Raw genomic sequence first — 18,554 nt, 5'->3', positions numbered from 1 at the left:
TAAATATATGTTATCGGAAGCCCTGCCTGCCATTCTCACTCTAGAAGCGATAGTTACCCTACCATACTGCCATATACTAGTAGTTGGCTCAGAAACTTGAATGGGATCGGTTTACAGGAGTCAAGGAGTTACTTACTATAACTAAGGCCTTCACTATGTGTGTAACTTCTAAGACTCAAGTCACTCCCCTCGGGCTCCTGGCTACATCCGCCAGGCGCTCGGTAACTAGCAAGGCCTATTAAGACAACGGCAATCGATACTCTGACAAAGGCAGTCATCGACTCCAACGTCACCACCTCGAACCTCTAGAGACATCAACGACCGAAGTGCGTTCTTATACTACGTGTGTGGCAACCAGAGAATATCCATCATATTTATTTTATCCGAAAGCAATCCTAGCCTGTCAAAGAAAACAAAGAGCAAGGTTTCTATAATCAAAGCGTCTGAATGTGGTATAATGCCGTGTTGCTACACTACCGCGTCCCATCGCAGCCATTATGTTGAAGGTAACTCTTTCTCTCAGCGCCTCCAAGACGGGTAGAAAGTATCGACCGACAAAGGCAGCACAGCCAACGAACGCGCTCCCCGCCATCAGAGACGCGCGAAATTATATGGCTTCTTCGCTTCCTTCCCACCCTTGCTCGACGCGCACCTCCCGCAGCCCGATTTTGACTATCCTCGTGGAGCGGGCTGAAAAGCTATAAACCTTATCACCCGGACACACATACGGCGGTTACCCAGCGACAAAATCATCCTCTGTCATACTGGTAGCACCTTGCCGTGCTTGGCTTATAGTCCCAGGGGAGGGGGATTATGCGCTGTGGTCGAGGCTGAGTGCGCTACGTACTTTGAAGGCGTTGCTCCAGGGCCGATACATGTGGAGAGGGGAGGGAATGGCGGGAGAGGGAGAGGGAGAGGGAGAGGGAGCGGCGCGAGAGGGGGGGGGGTTTATAGTCCCCGAGACGTACTGCCTGAGGTTCTGATCCTGCAGCTGAACTGGGCCTGCGCTCCTTTCAGGCAGCCCATTGCAACGGCCAAGCACCTGCAAGCTTTCAGGGGTATTAAAAGCTCGAATGAACCATCGCGCATCAATAATCCTTTGTCGCTAACCTTGGCTTGCTAATTATAGCATATCTTCATAACAAATACTCTGACCGAAGTTTAGCCTGGAAATATTAGGGGCTTGGATCCATTGGGAACCTGATGCGTGTCGTCAAATTAATGATTTAACAGTCAGTATAGTATATTAGGGTAACTAGGTGGAAGAGTGGAGTCTTAATGGTCACGCTCAGAATCCCTCATATCAAGGATAATCGACAGTCAGACTTTTAGGCACAACTAATCTTGGGGAAATCAAAAAACATGGTCAGACAAAATCTCTTGAGTCTCGAGGTATGGATGGTACCATATTATTGAAGACTAGAGGCAGTTTATCGGCATTTTTACCCACATTTCCTTCCTACGTATCGTGAAGGTGGGTATATCTCGATTCCTATATCGCTGGCTCAAGATCTTCCAAGTTCAAACACAGTCACATACGCTAACGATGACAGATGTGAATCAAGTCCATGTATCCTCATAAAAATAGTTCCATGCTGGCATTATTGTGTACTATGGTACTATGGTAATCTGAACTATCATCATGGTACCATACCTCCGACTACTACCTGTGAATGGACCTTCAAACTTGACTTGCCGTATCAGAGCTAGTAGGTGTATCCGTGCCTGCTATGTCCAGTCGACGGACCAGGGTGCAGCCCCACCCACAGCCTTATGATGTAAGCCACAAAGATCAGTTATCTAGTTATACCTCAACAGGCTAATAGTTAAAAACTAAGACACTAAGATATGCACCATCCAAACTTCCAAAGTCGGCAATCCGCACACATCCTATTCCGTTGATTGATTCTTCCTCTGAACCTAACTCCTGGCTTGCATAACTCGACTAGATGTTCATTTACTCCCTAGGTACGTACCCCGGACCACCAGAAAAGAAGAACGCTCCCACGTGTCAGATGAGGCAGTCTAGTGAATAGCTAAGAATGTGATAAATAACAGAACTAAGTCTGGTTCGATGATATCGCGGACGCTGCAGGTAGTCTAGTCTGTATATAGCCGTATAACCGGACAGCGATACAGCAAAAATGAAATGGTCAGACATGAAGCCAGAAAGCTTAGCGAACTATCCTATCAGAATTAAGATCTGACGGCCCTAGCAATCTGAGGTAAGCGGCCATGTGAGCCGATATATTGACTAGAGAAAATCAACCGTTTGGGACGAGTGTTTGCGACGACATCTCCGGACTTAAGTCAACCGTCGCTCGCTGCTTGCAATGGCGCAAAATTGCAATTTTGTCTATTCCTGTGGTCTCAGGAAAACAGGCCTAAGCTTCGGCTCTGAGCTGGATACTTGCATTGGAGTGTTGCTTTACCTTTTTCTGGTACCAATTCTAGCTTGCAAATATGAATAGCCTGTCCTCTCGATGCGGAAGTTTATCCCCACAGTGGAATGACGCAGTACGACAACTGCTTGTCGGTCACCTCTATCCCTTGGATCCAGCAATCTCCCATTTCGTTCCAAACCATGCCAGGTCTGAGATTTTACACTCCACCAGCGCAGATCATTTTCCGCCCTCCGTCTGGCGACAGCTTACCCACAAGCTCCGTGGCTCCCTAGATTACCATGGCCAATTCTGGTGGCTTACAGCAGGCTACCTGCTGGCAGCACTGCTCCATGATGCAGGGTACTCCAAAAACGCCCAGCAGGTCATTTTGACCTTCTACGGTCACAATATTGCCCCATTCCTCGGTGTCGCCAACGCATACGGCGCACACAGATGGAAGAGCTTCATGACCGACGACCATAATCCAATCGAGCTCAGCTGGGACTGGCACACGGGCAACAAGCGCCCTACAATCCGGTTCTCTATTGAGCCCGTGGGCTTACAGGCCGGTGGGAAGGGAGACCCCGACAATTCATCCGCTGACACGCATTTCCGGGAGACGTTGGTCCGGGCGTTACCCAGCATGAACTTGGAGTGGTTTGACCATTTTCATCATATTCTAGCCCCGAACAAATCTCCAGGGGGTTGCATGGAGGGCCACCCGTCGAAGATCTTTTACGCTTTTGACTTGGGGGAAAGAGACATCATCAGCAAGGCGTACTTCTTCCCCGGATTCAAAGCTCGGGCGGTGAATCAAAGTAATCTGCAGGTCCTCGCGGAGGCCATTCGGACAGCGCCACATTGCACCGATGATCAACAGCTTCTTGCGTTCAGAGTATTCGAGGATTTTGTGGTTGAGGAGGCCACGCCTTCGGTGGAGATGGATATGCTAGCTATCGACATGATCTGCCCCGCCCAGTCACGGCTGAAAGTCTACTTTCGCAATCGACAGACCAGCTTTGACTCCGTCCGTCAAACAGTAACAATGGGTGGCCGTCTTTATACCTCTTCCTTGGAGGTGGGCTTGCAGAATCTGCGGAGGCTGTGGGACGGAGTGCTAGGGCAGGACGGCGTCTCTGATGATGCCCCACTGCCAGGATTAAACCATCGCACTGCGGGGATTCTGTATAACATGGCGTTCTGCCTTGGAAGCAAACTCCCCACTGTCAAGGTTTACATCCCAGTCAGACACTATGCTCGCAGTGACTGGCAGGTTGTCACCGCGTTGAGGGAGTATATGTATGGGGGTAATGGTCAGACGAAGACGTCAGAAACCGCGGCATACAACAATGCTATGCGCTCAGTATTGTGAGTAGCCTCAATCTGTTTGATAGCCGGACACACTAACTACTTTAGTCATGAGAATGCGCTGGAAACACAACGAGGTCTTCACACCTACATTGGCTGTTCAATCCAGCCGGGAGGTGACTTACGCGTGGTGTCCTATATCAATGCACAGGCTGAGAAGTTTAAGACACGATAAGCACTCGATCACGATGTAGCAGAACATGGCTAAATAGATCCTGTATGGCTGATTATGAATTGATAGACAACAAATATCAGACCAGCGGAGAGGACATGGAATTATTCACTCATGGGTGTCAAATGTTACATGGAGTTGTTTCATCTAGGAGACCAATCTCGTTGTATTTTACTTCTATCCAGTATGCCCAACCTATATCATACACGTAATTTGAATTTCCTTGCATAGACGACAACTGTAAAGAGAGATCCACCTTTCCATCAGAAGCGAGGAGAGGCCCGGAAGAAAACCAGATTATATCAATCTGTGGCTATCAGATCACAATGGGAGACACAAAATAACAGGGTAATCTGTGATGAAGCCAAAATGTTCCCGCAGACAGACAATCGTATCCCGAAATACTATACGAACAAAAGTCCTTAGAGCTATGTAGGTCGAGGCATCCCAGGATTCGATGACCCCTGAATCTCGGCTAACTCGATGTTCTCTCGCGTCACTGATATCTGTACGCTTTTCAGAATTGAAGTACCATCGTTGTTAGCATGCTGGCCTGATGACGCGGAAACTGACGCTTCCGTTCGCAGAATCGGTTCATCTTCGTTACATCCGCTCCCAAATGAGCTGAGGTCTTTTGTCTGTTGACATGATTGCCAGGATTTGGGGGGAGTGCGCCCGCTGTAGCTATGCGGATTTGAGGCATCTTCCGTGTATGCCAGACCATGATCATCTACGTAGACAGCAATGAAAATTTTCAGACATGACAGGGTGAGGAGGACAACACTGACGCTGAGGTGGAGTTCTGCAACAGTCGTGGCGTAGGTTCCAATGAGTGAGGGGTTGGGTGACTGAATCTGCCAGTGGATGTAGTATAGGTGGATGGCGGAGAGGGGGATCAATCTGGAATTTAACAGTAAGTGACGTGGAAGCATGGCGACTAGGGGGCAAAAGGACGTACATGACCCGGCAGCTAAGAATAGCTAGAACTTTGAGCTTCTTGCTCAACGAAATCTGGACGTTGCTGATGGCTATCGCAGGATAAGACAGTATCATGGTTTCGAGCACAATCTCCAGCGCGCAGATGGCTTGCCAGCGTGGGAACTATTTGGTGTGTATTGTTAGTTCTCGGCTTATCTGCGACAGGGGCTGGAATAAATGCAAATTACCAAGCCACTGCAGTCGCGGTTGATGTCGCTCCACGGACGGCTTGTGCTGCATCGAATGGCCAACAACATCATCGCGACGATTGCCCATACAGCACACGCAGATAGAACGAGATTAATCATCCATCTGGTCCGCTGCAAAGAGAGGTTCTGGTAGAATATCATTGTACAGGCTTTCGAAAGTCCTAAACCGAGAACGTAGAGCAGGTCCGCTACATATCCGGCCTAGGCATCTTAGGTTACAATCTGGAATGCAGAGCGTGGGTAAGTTAACGTACCTTTTCCATCGGGGCATAGTCCGCAGCCGAAATAAGATCTCCGGACTTTCCCCACCCATAGTGGACTTGGACTAGCACGAGGGAGACCTGAACGCAGGCGCATGCCTAGTGGATATTCAGTCATCTAGGCCCTAACGAGAACATGAAGAGTTGGTATACCGCGACCACGAACAGAACATAATCATCCTTGAAGATGTGGCCTCTTTTTGAGGATGCAAATAGCCGAATACCCAGGGAGGCCAGAATGAGAAACAGAGAGAGAGAGGTGATGATAACAATCAGGCCATTGTGGTTATAGTCATTGTCCTCCGTCAGCGGAGACGAAACCCCCGGGGGAAGCGAAGAAGCCGGGCCCGCCATGGGAACAGATAACCTTGTGAAGAAAGTCTCTGCCAGGCAATGTTGTCAACTTCGTATAGAAGCTATCATGTTGGACTCATATGGAAGAGAGATTATTCCAGCTGCAACAGATACCGACGTGATGACTGTATTCGCCAACGACCCTGAGCTCCCCGCTGTCGCGCCTGCGGCGCTTTGGGAATGGGTTTGTCAAAAAGGGGTGTACAGGCAGTGTGCGCATACGAGAACAGGCAAGCTAGTATCTCACATGGAATAAGCATCAAAGACCAGGCTGACCGGGCACAAAAGGTTGCTGGCGAGCCATGAAGGACATGACCTCGTGCCCCGCCGGGGTAGGACAACATGGAAGCAACCAGCACATCGAGTAAGCGACAAAGAATCCAAATGCCAGTGGATCAACTGCTAATAGGTCCTTTTCACCCGCCTTGGGATATTGTCAACCTGGCTCCGTCAAGTACGCGGTTGGAACTCTCCAGTATCGCTAGGGAAAGTGGCCCAACCCCATCATTTTTAAACCGGATACGTCTGATGGAATCAAGACATATCCAGGTACATGTCTCATTGGTAGATGCAATTTGCACGTTTAGCCGGTAAACCATTGGTGGTGGAAGGTAAAAGGGGAAGGACATGGATTAGCTAGTCACACGCCGACCTTGCTTACGCCCACGGTCGTCTCGAGTGTCTGTGCCTGATCGGATGGAAACAGGCGGAGGGAATCCGGACCAGCTTGTCCATTTGCGATGCTATACTGGTTGCACCAGGCATGAGTAGCCAAAAGGGGGGGTTAATTGAGCAGTCGGCATGACGCTGGTCGGCATGATCCTCCGGAGAGGGGTCTGGACGCTACAACAGAAAGAGGCATCTTCTTGGGAGCCCCAGGCACAAGTCGAGCTCGCGTTAATGGCCGGTTGGTCCTGGCGGCTTGCTTGCATACCCTCCGCGTCACACAGAGTCGCCCTTCCCCCTTTGTCTGCGGCGACTCAGCCTCGCAGCTTCACTCACTCCACCTTTCCCATCAGTCTGCCACGATGTCGTCTGCAGCTGCGAAAGCATCTAATATCCCAAAGGGCGACCGGTTGGTCATGACAACGGGCTGCGACTCGCTCGAAGTTGAGGCCGCCGTCCGCAATGACGGCGAGTCAGGAACCCGATATGATCACAATGACATGGAGCGCATGGGCAAGGCCCAGGAGTTTAGAGTATGTATCTGTATATCTGGCTACCTCTTGGGTAAGTATTGTGAAAATTGACCATCAATCGGATCGCAGAGGAACCTTCGACCTCTGGCGGCTTTGAGCTTCGCGTCGGTGCTACAGGCAACCTGGGAGTTTATTCTTATGTATGGGCATATTTCCCTTCATCCTTTGCCGGCTGAAATCGGTTCTTCAATATAGCTAACGCATGGGGATCGGCTAGATCCAACTATCAGGGGCTTGAGGATGGGGGAATGGCCGGCTTGGTGTGGACATACGTGTGGACCTTTGTCGGATTTGGGTTCATCATCGTCTCATTGTCAGAAATGGCATCAATGTGAGTGTAACTGGGAAGCATAATTACTCGCATAGGACCAACCCACTGACGATTGCTGCTATGCAGGGCCCCGACATCTGGGGGTCAATACCATTGGGTCTCCGAGTTTGCGTCCCCACGCTATCAGAAGTTCCTTAGTTATATCACTGGTCGGTGACATACGGATTCATCTCTCCTGTTTCATAGCTAATCAAATACGGGGATAGGATGGATGTCCGTTCTCGCGTGGCAGGCCGGTGCGGCGTCAGGATCCTTCCTCACTGGGACCATCATCCAAGGCCTAATCGGCGTACGAAACCCGGACTATAACCCCAAGCGATGGCAAGGAACCCTCTTCGTTTTTGCAATGATCCTTGTTATCTATTTCTTCAACGTCTATGCAGCCAGTTGGATGCCTCGGATTCAAAACATTCTCTTGGCTCTGCACACTATCTGCTGGGTCGTTGTCGTTGTCGTGCTCTGGGCTATGGCTCCTCTTCAGTCCGCCAAAGCAGTGTTCACTGAATTCAGCACATACGGTGGGTGGAACAATGTCGGGGTTGCTCTGATGATCGGCCAGATTTCCGCAATTTACGGATCTCTGAGCTCGGACGCCACAGCGCACATGTCGGAAGAGGTTCGTGATGCCGGTCGGTATGTCCCAATGGCCATCTGTGGCGGCTATTTCAGCAACGGCGTGCTAGCATTGGTTATGATAATTACCTTGATGTTCGCCATGCCGTCGGTCAAAGACGCCTTGGATGACCCAAGTGGCTTTCCCTTCATTTATGTCTTCAAGCAGACGGTCTCAACAGCGGGGGTGAATGGGCTTACTGCCATCATCCTCATCCCAGTCATCTTCAGCAATATCCTCTTCAACGCGTCAACGGCTCGTCAAACGTACGCCTTCGCTCGAGACCGGGGCCTGCCGTTCTCCAACTGGATCTCCAAGGTAAACCAGAGCTACAAGCTTCCCATTAACGCCATCGCGCTTTCCTGCATTATCAGCGGTCTTCTTTCCCTAATCAACATCGGGTCGGACACAGCCTTCAATGCCATCATTTCCTTGAACGTGGCGGCACTGATGTGGACTTACGCCATCTCTATCAGCTGTGTGATGTATCGCAAAATCTACTGTCCCGAGACGCTTCCTGACCGACGGTGGAGTCTCGGCAAGCATGGTATCTGGGTCAATGCAGTAGCATTAGTCTATGTGGCTTTTGCCCTCTTCTGGTCCTTCTGGCCCACACAGATTCCAGTCACGGTCAGCAACTTCAACTGGAGCATTGTTCTCTTTGTTGGGGTCTTTATGATCAGTCTGGTGATGTATTTCCTGCAGGGGAAGAGAGTGTACAAAGGGCCCGTCGTGGATGTCAAACGGACGTAGATCAGATAATACACCTCGTGTCTTTGGCACGCAGGAGCATCAAGACCAAAACAAAAATTTACTCGATTTTTCCCCCTTCGCTGTGGATATATGATCTGAAATAACATATCCTCCGGTGCATTTTCTTGCTTCTTACCATTCTTCAACTCTCGGATTAAAATCCTGTGTGGTCTGCTATTTGTCGTGTTCAAATCAATATTCCTCACTTGAAAGAACGGATTAGGTATGTGATCATTTGCGAAGACCTCCCCCGTCCAGGACCGTCAGGACTGATGCAGGAGATTTGCGGGTGGCGCCCCCCCCTTTCCGGCAGTTAGGAGCCAGATCCGATGGGGTCGATAATTGATGGCTTCCATTGCGAGGCAGGTGGTTGGTCAAGATGGCCGGATGCGGCCAAGAAAACCACGTGATGCGGAGGCGGCGTTGCCCCTTTGCGGCGGGCGAAAAGAACCACCAACTCCTCTGCCTGCTTGCTCGCGACGGCTGGTTTTCCCATCAGCTTCGTTCCTTTCCCTTCTTGCTTGTATTCTACTTGACCTTGATTTCGCTGCCCCATATATGACCGTCCTGTCCACCTGGACCTGCTGTTCAACCCTCGTCATTCCACACTCCCTACCTCGCGTGTCATACGGAGGACTCCGCTAGGATTGCTATCGTGGCTTGATTGACAGGATCGACGTTCGTCGAACCAAACTTTTTTTTCTGATCATCCTTTTTTTTCGCCCATGTGTACCGTCGATTGTACTTATTGGACTCGTCTCTCGCTTCTCAATTGATCTCGCGATCACGGCTCTTACAAGATGAAGATCCACCACATCTCTTCGCCGCTTCTCCTTCTCCTCCTCCCTGCGCTCTCGACTGCCCTTACGGATCCCGCTTCCAGCAATGACAGCTTGAAAGACACGCTTTACGCAAAAAACGAGGCCTCCGTCCCCAATACGGTCGAACTAGATGCAGCCGCCGCACCCAAGGCCGCTAAAGGGACGCTGGACGCCCCTATCGATGGTAAAGATGGCCGACCACACGCCGGTCCATGGGTGGAAACCAGTGCGGAGCGGGATCGCAAGAAAACTGGCTCGTCCAGCTTGCCTGAAGAAAAGTCAAACACCGACTCCAAGTCCACAGAACAGTTGGGTTCTGATGGGAAGCCAATCCCTTATTCAAATGATGGTGTCATGGACGATCCCAATCGCGCAGGTCCAAAGGAAGGTACCCGGGGAACAGAAGGTGGCGTCTCGGAGAAATTGAGAGAGGTGTACCCCGCGGAAAAGACCCCAGGGAGTCCTAAGGAAGCACCTCCGCTGCCACACAGTGAGCAGCAAAAGCTTCCAATCCAGGAAGAGGACTCACAGGCGAAGGACGCTAAGAGCTCGAATCGAGACTCAAACTTGGGCAAGCTAGAGGTACCTCATCTGTTGAACCCTAACCATGCTTATAAAACAGGCTGACGCTCTTTTATTTAGAAACCTGCGGACCTGCCCGATAAGCCACATGATATCCCACCTCCCAAGTCTCCGGCAACAGTGAAAGATAGCCCTCTTGGTCTCGATAAGCATGGCTCTTCAGATGGTTCCTCTAGCGAGCCGCTAGAGGAGGGAACAGCACTCCACTCATTGATCTTCTCCTTCACCATGATTATCGTCTCCGAGATTGGCGACAAGACCTTCCTGGTGGCCGCTCTGATGGCAATGCGCCATCCACGTCTGATAATTTTCACCGCCGCTTTCTCCGCCCTGATCGTCATGACGGTTCTTTCGGCAGTTTTGGGGCATGCAGTGCCAACACTCATTCCCAAATCTCTGACAAAATTGCTGGCGGCATTGTTGTTCTTTGTGTTCGGGCTGAAAATGGTCAAGGAAGGCCGTGAGATGTCGCCAGACGAGGGTGTTGGTGAGGAAATGAAAGAGGTCGAGATGGAACTGGAAGAGAAGGAACAGGAGCAGCTGCGCATGAGCCGTCGTCGCTCTTCTGTGACTCCGCACTCATTAGAAGCTGGCCGCGTTGGACGACGCAAGTCCGCCTCATCCGGCAACCGTCTCCCCTCGCCCCCCGAGAGTGTTTCGTCCTCATCGTCTCGCGGTTCATCCCCTTCCCGTAATCGGTGGGGAGGTGTCCTTGTAGGCATGAACAATCTGTTTTCTCTCCTTCTCAGCCCCGCCTGGGTTCAGACTTTCGTCATGACCTTCTTGGGCGAGTGGGGTGACCGCAGTCAGATCGCAACGATCGCAATGGCCGCCGGTCAAGATTATTGGTGGGTGACTATCGGTGCTATCGTCGGGCATGGACTCTGCACTGCTGCGGCAGTCATCGGAGGAAGTGCTATTGCCGGCAAAGTCAGCATGCGTGTTGGTATGTATCAGTCGTCAGTCAGCTGCTTTGGGCGCTCGCTAACTTGTAACAGTAACACTGGGTGGCGCCACGGCATTCCTGGTCTTTGGTGTCATCTACTTGTTTGAGGCCATCTACTAGACCTTCATCTGCTCCTTGCTTATTGGCATGCTGGGTGGCTTTCTTCAGTATAGATTATATGATAATGGTGCATGTAACATGGAAACCTTAGTGATGTTTAATTCTTTCTTATTTCATTTAATTTGTTTTTTTTTTAGAAAAAAAAAACATCTCTTCAAGTAACATGCCGCGATGTAGTTAAGTTAGTAGTTCGTTGTGTATGGCTGGCATTCCTGTCAAGGGGAGCTGGAACTTCGGTTCCCGAAATGCAGGGTGAGACAGCCATTCCACTTATCTAGATACCTAAGAATGATGCGGTGCTGTTCCCCGGATCTCCGATCCCCGCCGCGGGCCCGTGGTTGTCGATCACGTGTTGATTACTCACTATTTACTCTAACTATCTACTATCTGCAGGGACAACGGGTTTCTACTACTAAGCAATTCTTTCTAATTCCGACTCAGTTATTGACTTGGTCCTGGATTATGGGGCACTGGGTGGAATGTCACAGCCACGGCCCTCCACGATGAAACAAACCTTACCCGAGGCGGTGACGGCGACTGGATTCATCCGCGGGTCATTACCATCATTGCGTGCTGGGACGCGAAGATAAACGACGATATCCCTGTGAAACTGCCTGGGCAAAGGAAGGTCAAGTACTGGTCTACCGATAGTACGCAATGCCGTCACAGTCACACCGGCAGAAGATGTATGATACTGATCTGGTTTGGATGTGTCCGTTCTCTGGGTCTATGGAATCCCGTTGCCAGGGCCAACTTCCAGGCTGCTGGTGGATAAGGAAGCTCTGGGGGCGCGAGATGAGATGGTCCAGCATCATCTGATCAGTCAGACATGGGAACTCGAACTCTTTTATCGGGCTTAATCCCCTTGATGCCCGAGATCCTATTGTTCCGAACGGTACATTCGATCTACCAATGTTCTGCAGCCCCGTCCAACCCGGTTGGTTCGCTGACTGAGACCCTGGCGCGCCTCCTCCTCCACTACACCTCTACCTCTTTACTTCTAGCACCATAAATGCGATAGTGATCGCCTAATCTGATATTCCGAAATTGGAATCGTGACGTCCGGAAACACAACTGTGACTCTACTAGATATTCTCCACCACATGGGAACTATGGTTGACAGCATCGGGTCGGAGCGCCGGCCATCCGACAACGGACGATGCGTCATTAATACTGGCCGCATTTTTCCTTTTCGCAGCTCCGACCCGCGCAGCTCCCCGCGCTGGCAGCTCTCAAATCCCTCACCACCATCTCCTCTCTTCCGCCCAATTGTCGCCCTCTCATGTATTACTTCCCGGCATGGATGCTTCGGATTGCTGTCAGGAATAAAACATGAGCTCCAGGACGTTCGCCACGCTGCGGACTGCGAACCCTTCGCAACTGAAGGTGGGCAAGCTCTTGACCGCACAATGACTCAGTGGCTTCGCTGTAGACAGACAGAATGGCTAACGGCTTTTTTCCCCTCCCCAACAGCGAAAGAATGTCTCCTTGAGCGCTAGCCCGCCTGCTCGTGGCCTTCCTCCTCGTCGGTGTCTTTCATCCGCCCCCGATCGGCAAGTTCAACAAAGCGCCGATTTCTCTTCCAGCAGCAAGAGGTACGATCGGCTAGGTCGTCGGGCTAAGGAGAAGCTCCTGGACCGGGTACGAGAGTCGCCTCCCTCGACAGAAAGCGTCTTCCACGGGAGTCCGGCTGCTAACCTCGGTAGGAATTCTTTCTGAGTTTATTGAACTCCGCCTCGACCAAACGAGAGGCCAAATCCTATCTGGCCCGCATTCAAGCCCAACACCAGGAGAAACGGCAACAGAACCCGGCTCCCGAGCAAACAGAACCCCCCGAAATATCCATACCTTCGACATCTGCCATCCACTCGGGTTCCTTCTATGGCGCGTCCCGGTCGGTCTACGACAGCCCCGTTTTTAGGCATGACTCAACCCCGGCTCCACCCCAGCAAGACGTTTCGGAGCGCCTGCATCTAGCTCTGATCAAAGTCACAACCCCGCAGCTCCTTGACGACACCATAATCAATGGAGTGGCAAAGACGCTGTCGCAGCTAAACCGCCTGGGCATGGCGTGCTGCGTGGTGGTTGATCCGGGCACGGGGGATAATGCCCATGAGTTGCGGAAGGTCGCCGCTGAGCAGGTGGACCGTATTTCGACAGCGATTGATGCCCAGCCCGACTCTAAATCCGCACATACCGACTCGGTATTGTCCATCTCGCCTGTGAATCCAGCTACTCCGAAAGTTTTGTCTCGGAAGGCTCTTCTAGGTCCGTTGCGAGATGGCCAGATCGTTGTCGTGGCTCCGATTGCCTATACGGAAGATGTCCCTCGGGCGGTGACCGTATCCGCAAAGGATGCCATTCTGGCCCTGACAAAGGAGCTTGCTGGTCTGGCGACAGTGCCTGATCCAGATGAAGACCCATTGCTTACTGCCCAGCGGATTACTGGGTTGCAGAAGGAGGTCTCGTTAGATCGAGTGATCCTATTAGATCCTTTGGGTGGAATCCCCGCCTTCAGCGGACCCCAGACATCCCATGTTTTTATCAACATGGAGCAGGAATATGATGATATCGAGAATGAGCTGCTTCGGGTGTGGCAGTCTGCCACAGCGGCCAAGACAAACCTGCCCGAAGAGGGCCTACCTTCGATCGCCGACAGCAACCCTCTCTCCAAGTTCGCCGATCTGGAAGTCGTCCCAGTGCCTCCCAGCCAGAAGTCCTACTCCCCCAATCCCATCCTGGATACAGCCGTTGTTGAAGGCCATCTGGACAACCTCCGACTAAGCCAGGCAGCACTAGCCATGCTGCCCTCGGCCTCGTCCGGCATCATCACCTCCCCTTTCGAAGTGGCCAACTCGGCCCAAAGCTCCGAGAGCGCCATCTCCGACGTGTCCGCAGTGGGAACCCGAAGACAGAGGAACCCGCTGATTCACAACCTGCTCACCGACAAACCTCTTCTCTCATCCTCCCTCCCCCTGAGCCGACGTGCAGCAGTGAATGGCGGCAGCCGAAAGAACTCCGTCACCACGCCCAGCTCCCACACCACATTCGTCAAGCGCGGCATGCCACTAACCGTCATTCCTAACCCGTGGGCTTCGCCCTGGACGGCCCAAACCCGGCCCCTCCTGGGCCTGGACGACCCCTGCATCGACCTGCCACGGCTCGTTCACCTGATCGAAGACTCCTTCAACCGCAAACTCGACGTCCAGGACTACCTCAATCGCGTCAACGGCCGCCTCGCCGGCCTCATCATCGCAGGGGAATACGAAGGCGGGGCGATACTAACCTGGGAGCTCCCTCCCGGCGTAAAAGACGACGGAAGCGCGGCCAGTCAAGCGCGCATGGTCCCCTACCTCGACAAGTTCGCCGTCCTAAAACGCAGCCAAGGCGCCGGCGGCGTCGCCGACATCGTCTTCAACGCCATGATCCGCTCCTGCTTCCCCAACGGCGTGTGCTGGCGCAGCCGCAAGGATAACCCCGTCAACAAGTGGTACTTCGAGCGCTCCCAGGGTACCTGGAAGCTCGCTGATACCAACTGGACCATGTTCTGGACCACCCCTGGTCTGCCCGAGGATGCCCAGAAATTCCAGGACTATGAGGACGTCTGTCGCAGCATTGAGCCCAGCTGGGCTGACGATACCGGCGTTGTGGATTGAGGAGGGGCCTTTTGAGTATATTTTGTTTTGTTTGTGTGCAGTGTAGATACATGCATGACCCGTATATTGGATGGGATTTCGCCCGCATTTCCATTGTCTATTCTTTGGATATACCACGATGGCTATTGCTTATTTCTTTTGGAGTCACCCTTGTATATTGATTGCCGTACTGTTTGATGGACCAGGCTGGATTGCAAGATTGCAAGGTGGACGTAGGGCTGCATATGCAGGACGGTCCCGGAGCATTCTAGGGCGTGGAAGTTCAAAACCTCATACGCAAACTGCGCGGCGCAGTTTTTTCTTATCGTTCCGGTCTTCAGCCTCTTCAGCCTTATTGAAAACAACACTCACCAACCAAAAGCCTCCTCACCGAGAAGTTGTCCAGATGAAACGATACCATGTCATCCCAGTGTAGGTCTGCAACAGTCGCGCAAGCCCATCCACCCATCTCCAAGAACCCAACAAACACAGAACGAATAGACGAGAAATCGAAACAATCTGCTTATATTGCCATCCGATCACCGAATATTGCTAGATATCGCGCCCAAAAAAAAATGGTATCCCAAACCCCCCGAAAAAGAAAAAAGTTCGCTCGCGGCGTTCAGTTATATATGTGTATGCAAAATCACAAAAAAGAAATGGTCCTTTGTACAGTGCTTGCTTCCTGCTGTTCTGCAGATCTATCAAACCAAGTCGCGGGATTCTCTCCAGCCCCCATTCTCAGATAAGAGATTAGGTTTATTTGAGCTCGTCCAGCTCCTCGGGGAACTCGGCGTAGTAGGCGGCCACGAGCTCCTCGTCGATGGCGGTTTCGTTGTCCCGCTTGCCGATGGCGATGAACTGGGCCTGTACAAAGAGGGAGAGGTCAGCATGCACCGGGGGAAGGCGGTTGAGAGAGGAGGGGTGGGGGTGGGAGAGGCGTACCTCGTAGGTGTCAAAGTCACCGTTGACACATCTTGCAGGCTGCAGGGCATAGCCTTCACTCGGCGTGTAGGCACCGCTAGACTCCGAACAAGAAGAGCCCGAGTAGGCCGTCAGGACGTAGTCACCGGGGCTGGCCTTGAGGGACTTGTAGGTGCTACTTTTCATGGTGCCGCAGGCCTCCTTCCCAGAGCCCGACCCAGCTGTGTCGGCGGTACCCTTGCAGTCCTTCTCGGTGTAGCCGTGGATAGTCCAGGCTTGGGCGGAGGCGGCGCCCAGAGCCAGCGCCAGCAGGAAAGACTTGAGCTGCATGGTGAGAGAGTGTGGTAGAAGCGAATGTACACCTGTGGAGAGGATGGGATAGGAGAGTGGGTGGAATCAGATAGATGTCCAGCAGGCAGTGAATAGATAGATAGATAGTCGGATGGACTGGACAGGCTCAGGAGAGGAAAGAAAGACACGACGGGCGGGCCGGCTGGCTGGCTGGCTGGCCGCGAGGCACCGGCGGGAGTAATCTCAGCCAGTCTGCGCCAGAGGGCCGACCTGAGTGGGTCAGGAGAAATGGCCCTGTCCAAGAACCGGACCTGGTGTGGCCGGTGATGGATCATGAATGGGCCCCCGATCGAATGATTCGTCCACTGCCGGGCTAGTGGCAGTTAGCCTGGTTTGGTCCTGGCGAGGAACCGGGGCGGATCCAGAGGACGCGTCGGGAGTCGGAGAGGGGGGCGAATACTATCTAGTTAGTGATTATTATTCTTCCAGGGCAGTGACGGTGATTGGCAACCAATGGTTGATGTCCAGATACTGATAGATTCTGTGTGAACTGTAAGCACGGGAGTCTTTGCTGTTCAAAATCCAGATGGAGGATGCTGACGATGCCCCCCTGATGAGCAGTTTGGGGAACCTCCCACGTCGAATTCGAGGTTCGGGGTCCATCATGGGAACTCATATCAGCAGAATCCCTTCATCTAAGTATACCAGGCAAGAGGAGGGGCAATGTCACACACAATCCGGAGGACAAAGCCAGAGTGCAGAAGTCGAAGAGTCGGAAAGGAACAAGGAACAATAACTCAATAACTCCAGCGGCGATCGCGACCGGCCGAAAAGCTTGACTGCGCAGCCGTGGCCCGATGCGGTTAGCGGCCAGGCATCCATCCGAACTGTTCTATCAATAGACCTGCCATTCACATTGCCACAAGCACAAGTGCAAGCACGCATGGATGCATGCATGTTTCCTCCACCATCGATTCAATATGCGACAGCTTCGCCGCTTTGGCCTCGTGAGGATAAAGGCAGTCCTTCAAATAGATCCTCAAAGATAACAGTAACAATGTGTCCTATTTCCCGTGTCCAGATACAAGCTGACACCCCGACTAGCTGTCCTCCAGACAGCCTTTTCTTCCCCATTGAGCTCCGAGAAGAATCGCCAGTCCGGCCGTCATATACAGTGATCCTACCAGAAGTAATGGCGCCCCCCCAACAACACGCCGCCCTGCTGCAGTCCCCAGCGGTAAGCCATCGCCAGCATCGGGCCCGCCACCAGCACCCCGATTCCCTGCACAACCGCGATGGCCGTATACAAAGGTACCGATATGATGGGCGTCAACGAGCGACGTAATGAGGCGCCGGACGATCAGGTGCATCCCGGACCCCAGCGCATAAACCACCACCCCCAGCGTCGCCGCAGGAGCCAGCTCGACAAAGTGGGGAGTAGAACCAGCAGCAGGAAGAGATTGGTCATCCCCTTCACATGAATGAGAAAACTGGCCTAGAGCAATGCATCTCAGCTCATGTCCGAGCGGGGAAGAAGCAGAGGGTTTGGGGAGGACACAGGAGGACTCACATGCTCAATCGTCCAGTGCAACCGCTGCACGGCAAAGAGAAGAGGCAGGCGCATGACCTGTCTCCTGAGATACGCCACCAAAAACACAAACAACAGAAGCTGGACACTTCCACTTCCACGCCCACGGATCACCACAATCGACTTCCGGAACTCGTTCACGGCGGCTCGCATTCTCGTCTGTATATCTGGACGGTCCAGTTTCAGCCCCGGCGAGGACGGTTCGCAAAGCGGCAACGTCTCCGGGAGCCACAGCACGAAAAGGAGCCCGCTTGCTGCCACGACGGAGGAAAGCAGAAACGGCACCCAGACATTGTTCCTCATGGGGAGGGCTCTGAGTGATGCGGCGAGAATCTCGCTGATCGGCACTGCCGCGGAGGCGTAGAAAAGCGCCTGGGTCCTGATGTCTGTGAGTAAGAGTATAATATCGTTTGCTTGGGCTCGGAATGGGTCGCCTACTGCTCTGCACCGGTGAAAACATCGGCCAGCACCACAAACATCATGGTGGTTGACACTTGCGTGCCGCCGCCAATGACCTGCGCGATCAGGGCGAGCCAGATCAGTCGTAACGGGAGCTGATCCGGGAACCAACCTGCAGAGCGGCAAAAACAACAATCAGAGCCTAAGACGGGCGTATATATCTCTGCTTTCTTCTCGCGCTTACTCACAGACTATCTTAATCCACAAGTCGCACAGCGTGAACCCCAGTATACCGAGGAACAACACGGGTCTGCGTCCGATCCGGTTGGCCAGCACACCGTAGGGCATCGCGAAGATGCCTGGTCTCAATTAGCCAGGCGGCGCCATGCTACTTCTAATTCTACTGCTGCTGCTGCTGCTGCTGCTGCTGCTGCTGCTGCTATCAACAGCCATACGTACCAGGAACCTGCCCTAAGGTCGACTTCCGCTTATGTGCTGGTTGGCTGTCATACAGTTCGAACAAGGATATCTGAATGGATATGGTGGATTCGCAAGTCTATTTACAGGAAATTTTGGAAGTTACAATTTACCCTCATATATATTCTATGTCACATTACATGGCATGTC

At 52.4% G+C, this 18,554-nt stretch overlaps 7 protein-coding genes across 7 annotated transcripts; 4 read left to right on the top strand and 3 right to left on the bottom strand.

Annotated features, from left to right (window-relative positions):
* Positions 1-2,463: 2,463 nt before the first annotated feature.
* Positions 2,464-4,036, top strand: BO70DRAFT_416592 (aromatic prenyltransferase; the record flags this gene model as incomplete). Its single annotated transcript, XM_025547394.1, has 2 exons — positions 2,464-3,752; positions 3,801-4,036. 2 exons carry the CDS (start codon positions 2,464-2,466, stop codon positions 3,925-3,927), a joined length of 1,416 nt encoding a protein of 471 aa, XP_025395752.1. The 3' UTR covers positions 3,928-4,036.
* Positions 4,037-4,352: 316 nt separating this feature from the next.
* BO70DRAFT_390059 (uncharacterized protein) lies at positions 4,353-5,725 on the bottom strand (the record flags this gene model as incomplete). Its single annotated transcript, XM_025546127.1, has 5 exons — positions 4,353-4,824; positions 4,883-5,025; positions 5,091-5,312; positions 5,366-5,470; positions 5,525-5,725. 5 exons carry the CDS (start codon positions 5,723-5,725, stop codon positions 4,353-4,355), a joined length of 1,143 nt encoding a protein of 380 aa, XP_025395751.1.
* A 1,028-nt stretch (positions 5,726-6,753) lies between these two features.
* BO70DRAFT_416581 (amino acid transporter) lies at positions 6,754-8,794 on the top strand (the record flags this gene model as incomplete). Its single annotated transcript, XM_025547393.1, has 5 exons — positions 6,754-6,924; positions 6,994-7,064; positions 7,142-7,255; positions 7,322-7,404; positions 7,462-8,794. The coding sequence occupies 5 exons, from the start codon at positions 6,754-6,756 to the stop codon at positions 8,619-8,621; spliced, it is 1,599 nt and encodes a 532-aa protein (XP_025395750.1). The 3' UTR covers positions 8,622-8,794.
* A 294-nt stretch (positions 8,795-9,088) lies between these two features.
* BO70DRAFT_365736 (UPF0016-domain-containing protein) lies at positions 9,089-11,181 on the top strand. Its single transcript, XM_025544147.1, has 3 exons — positions 9,089-10,024; positions 10,085-10,970; positions 11,023-11,181. The coding sequence occupies exons 1-3, from the start codon at positions 9,422-9,424 to the stop codon at positions 11,088-11,090; spliced, it is 1,557 nt and encodes a 518-aa protein (XP_025395749.1). The 5' UTR covers positions 9,089-9,421; the 3' UTR covers positions 11,091-11,181.
* A 1,140-nt stretch (positions 11,182-12,321) lies between these two features.
* On the top strand, positions 12,322-15,001 carry arg2 (acetyl-CoA:L-glutamate N-acetyltransferase). Its single transcript, XM_025544146.1, has 3 exons — positions 12,322-12,476; positions 12,564-12,731; positions 12,797-15,001. The coding sequence occupies exons 1-3, from the start codon at positions 12,423-12,425 to the stop codon at positions 14,744-14,746; spliced, it is 2,172 nt and encodes a 723-aa protein (XP_025395748.1). The 5' UTR covers positions 12,322-12,422; the 3' UTR covers positions 14,747-15,001.
* A 483-nt stretch (positions 15,002-15,484) lies between these two features.
* On the bottom strand, positions 15,485-15,979 carry BO70DRAFT_399995 (uncharacterized protein; the record flags this gene model as incomplete). The annotated part of the gene is made up of 2 exons (XM_025546892.1): positions 15,485-15,592; positions 15,671-15,979. The coding sequence occupies 2 exons, from the start codon at positions 15,977-15,979 to the stop codon at positions 15,485-15,487; spliced, it is 417 nt and encodes a 138-aa protein (XP_025395747.1).
* Positions 15,980-17,040: 1,061 nt separating this feature from the next.
* On the bottom strand, positions 17,041-18,275 carry BO70DRAFT_432438 (uncharacterized protein; the record flags this gene model as incomplete). The annotated part of the gene is made up of 4 exons (XM_025548319.1): positions 17,041-17,430; positions 17,511-17,907; positions 17,967-18,099; positions 18,176-18,275. The coding sequence occupies 4 exons, from the start codon at positions 18,273-18,275 to the stop codon at positions 17,041-17,043; spliced, it is 1,020 nt and encodes a 339-aa protein (XP_025395746.1).
* Between the last annotated feature and the right edge of the window lie 279 nt (positions 18,276-18,554).

This window comes from Aspergillus heteromorphus, assembly GCF_003184545.1.
Source record: "Aspergillus heteromorphus CBS 117.55 chromosome Unknown BO70scaffold_32, whole genome shotgun sequence".
NCBI classification, from domain to species: Eukaryota; Fungi; Ascomycota; class Eurotiomycetes; order Eurotiales; family Aspergillaceae; genus Aspergillus; species Aspergillus heteromorphus.
This window is presented reverse-complemented; position numbering and strand designations above follow the sequence as displayed.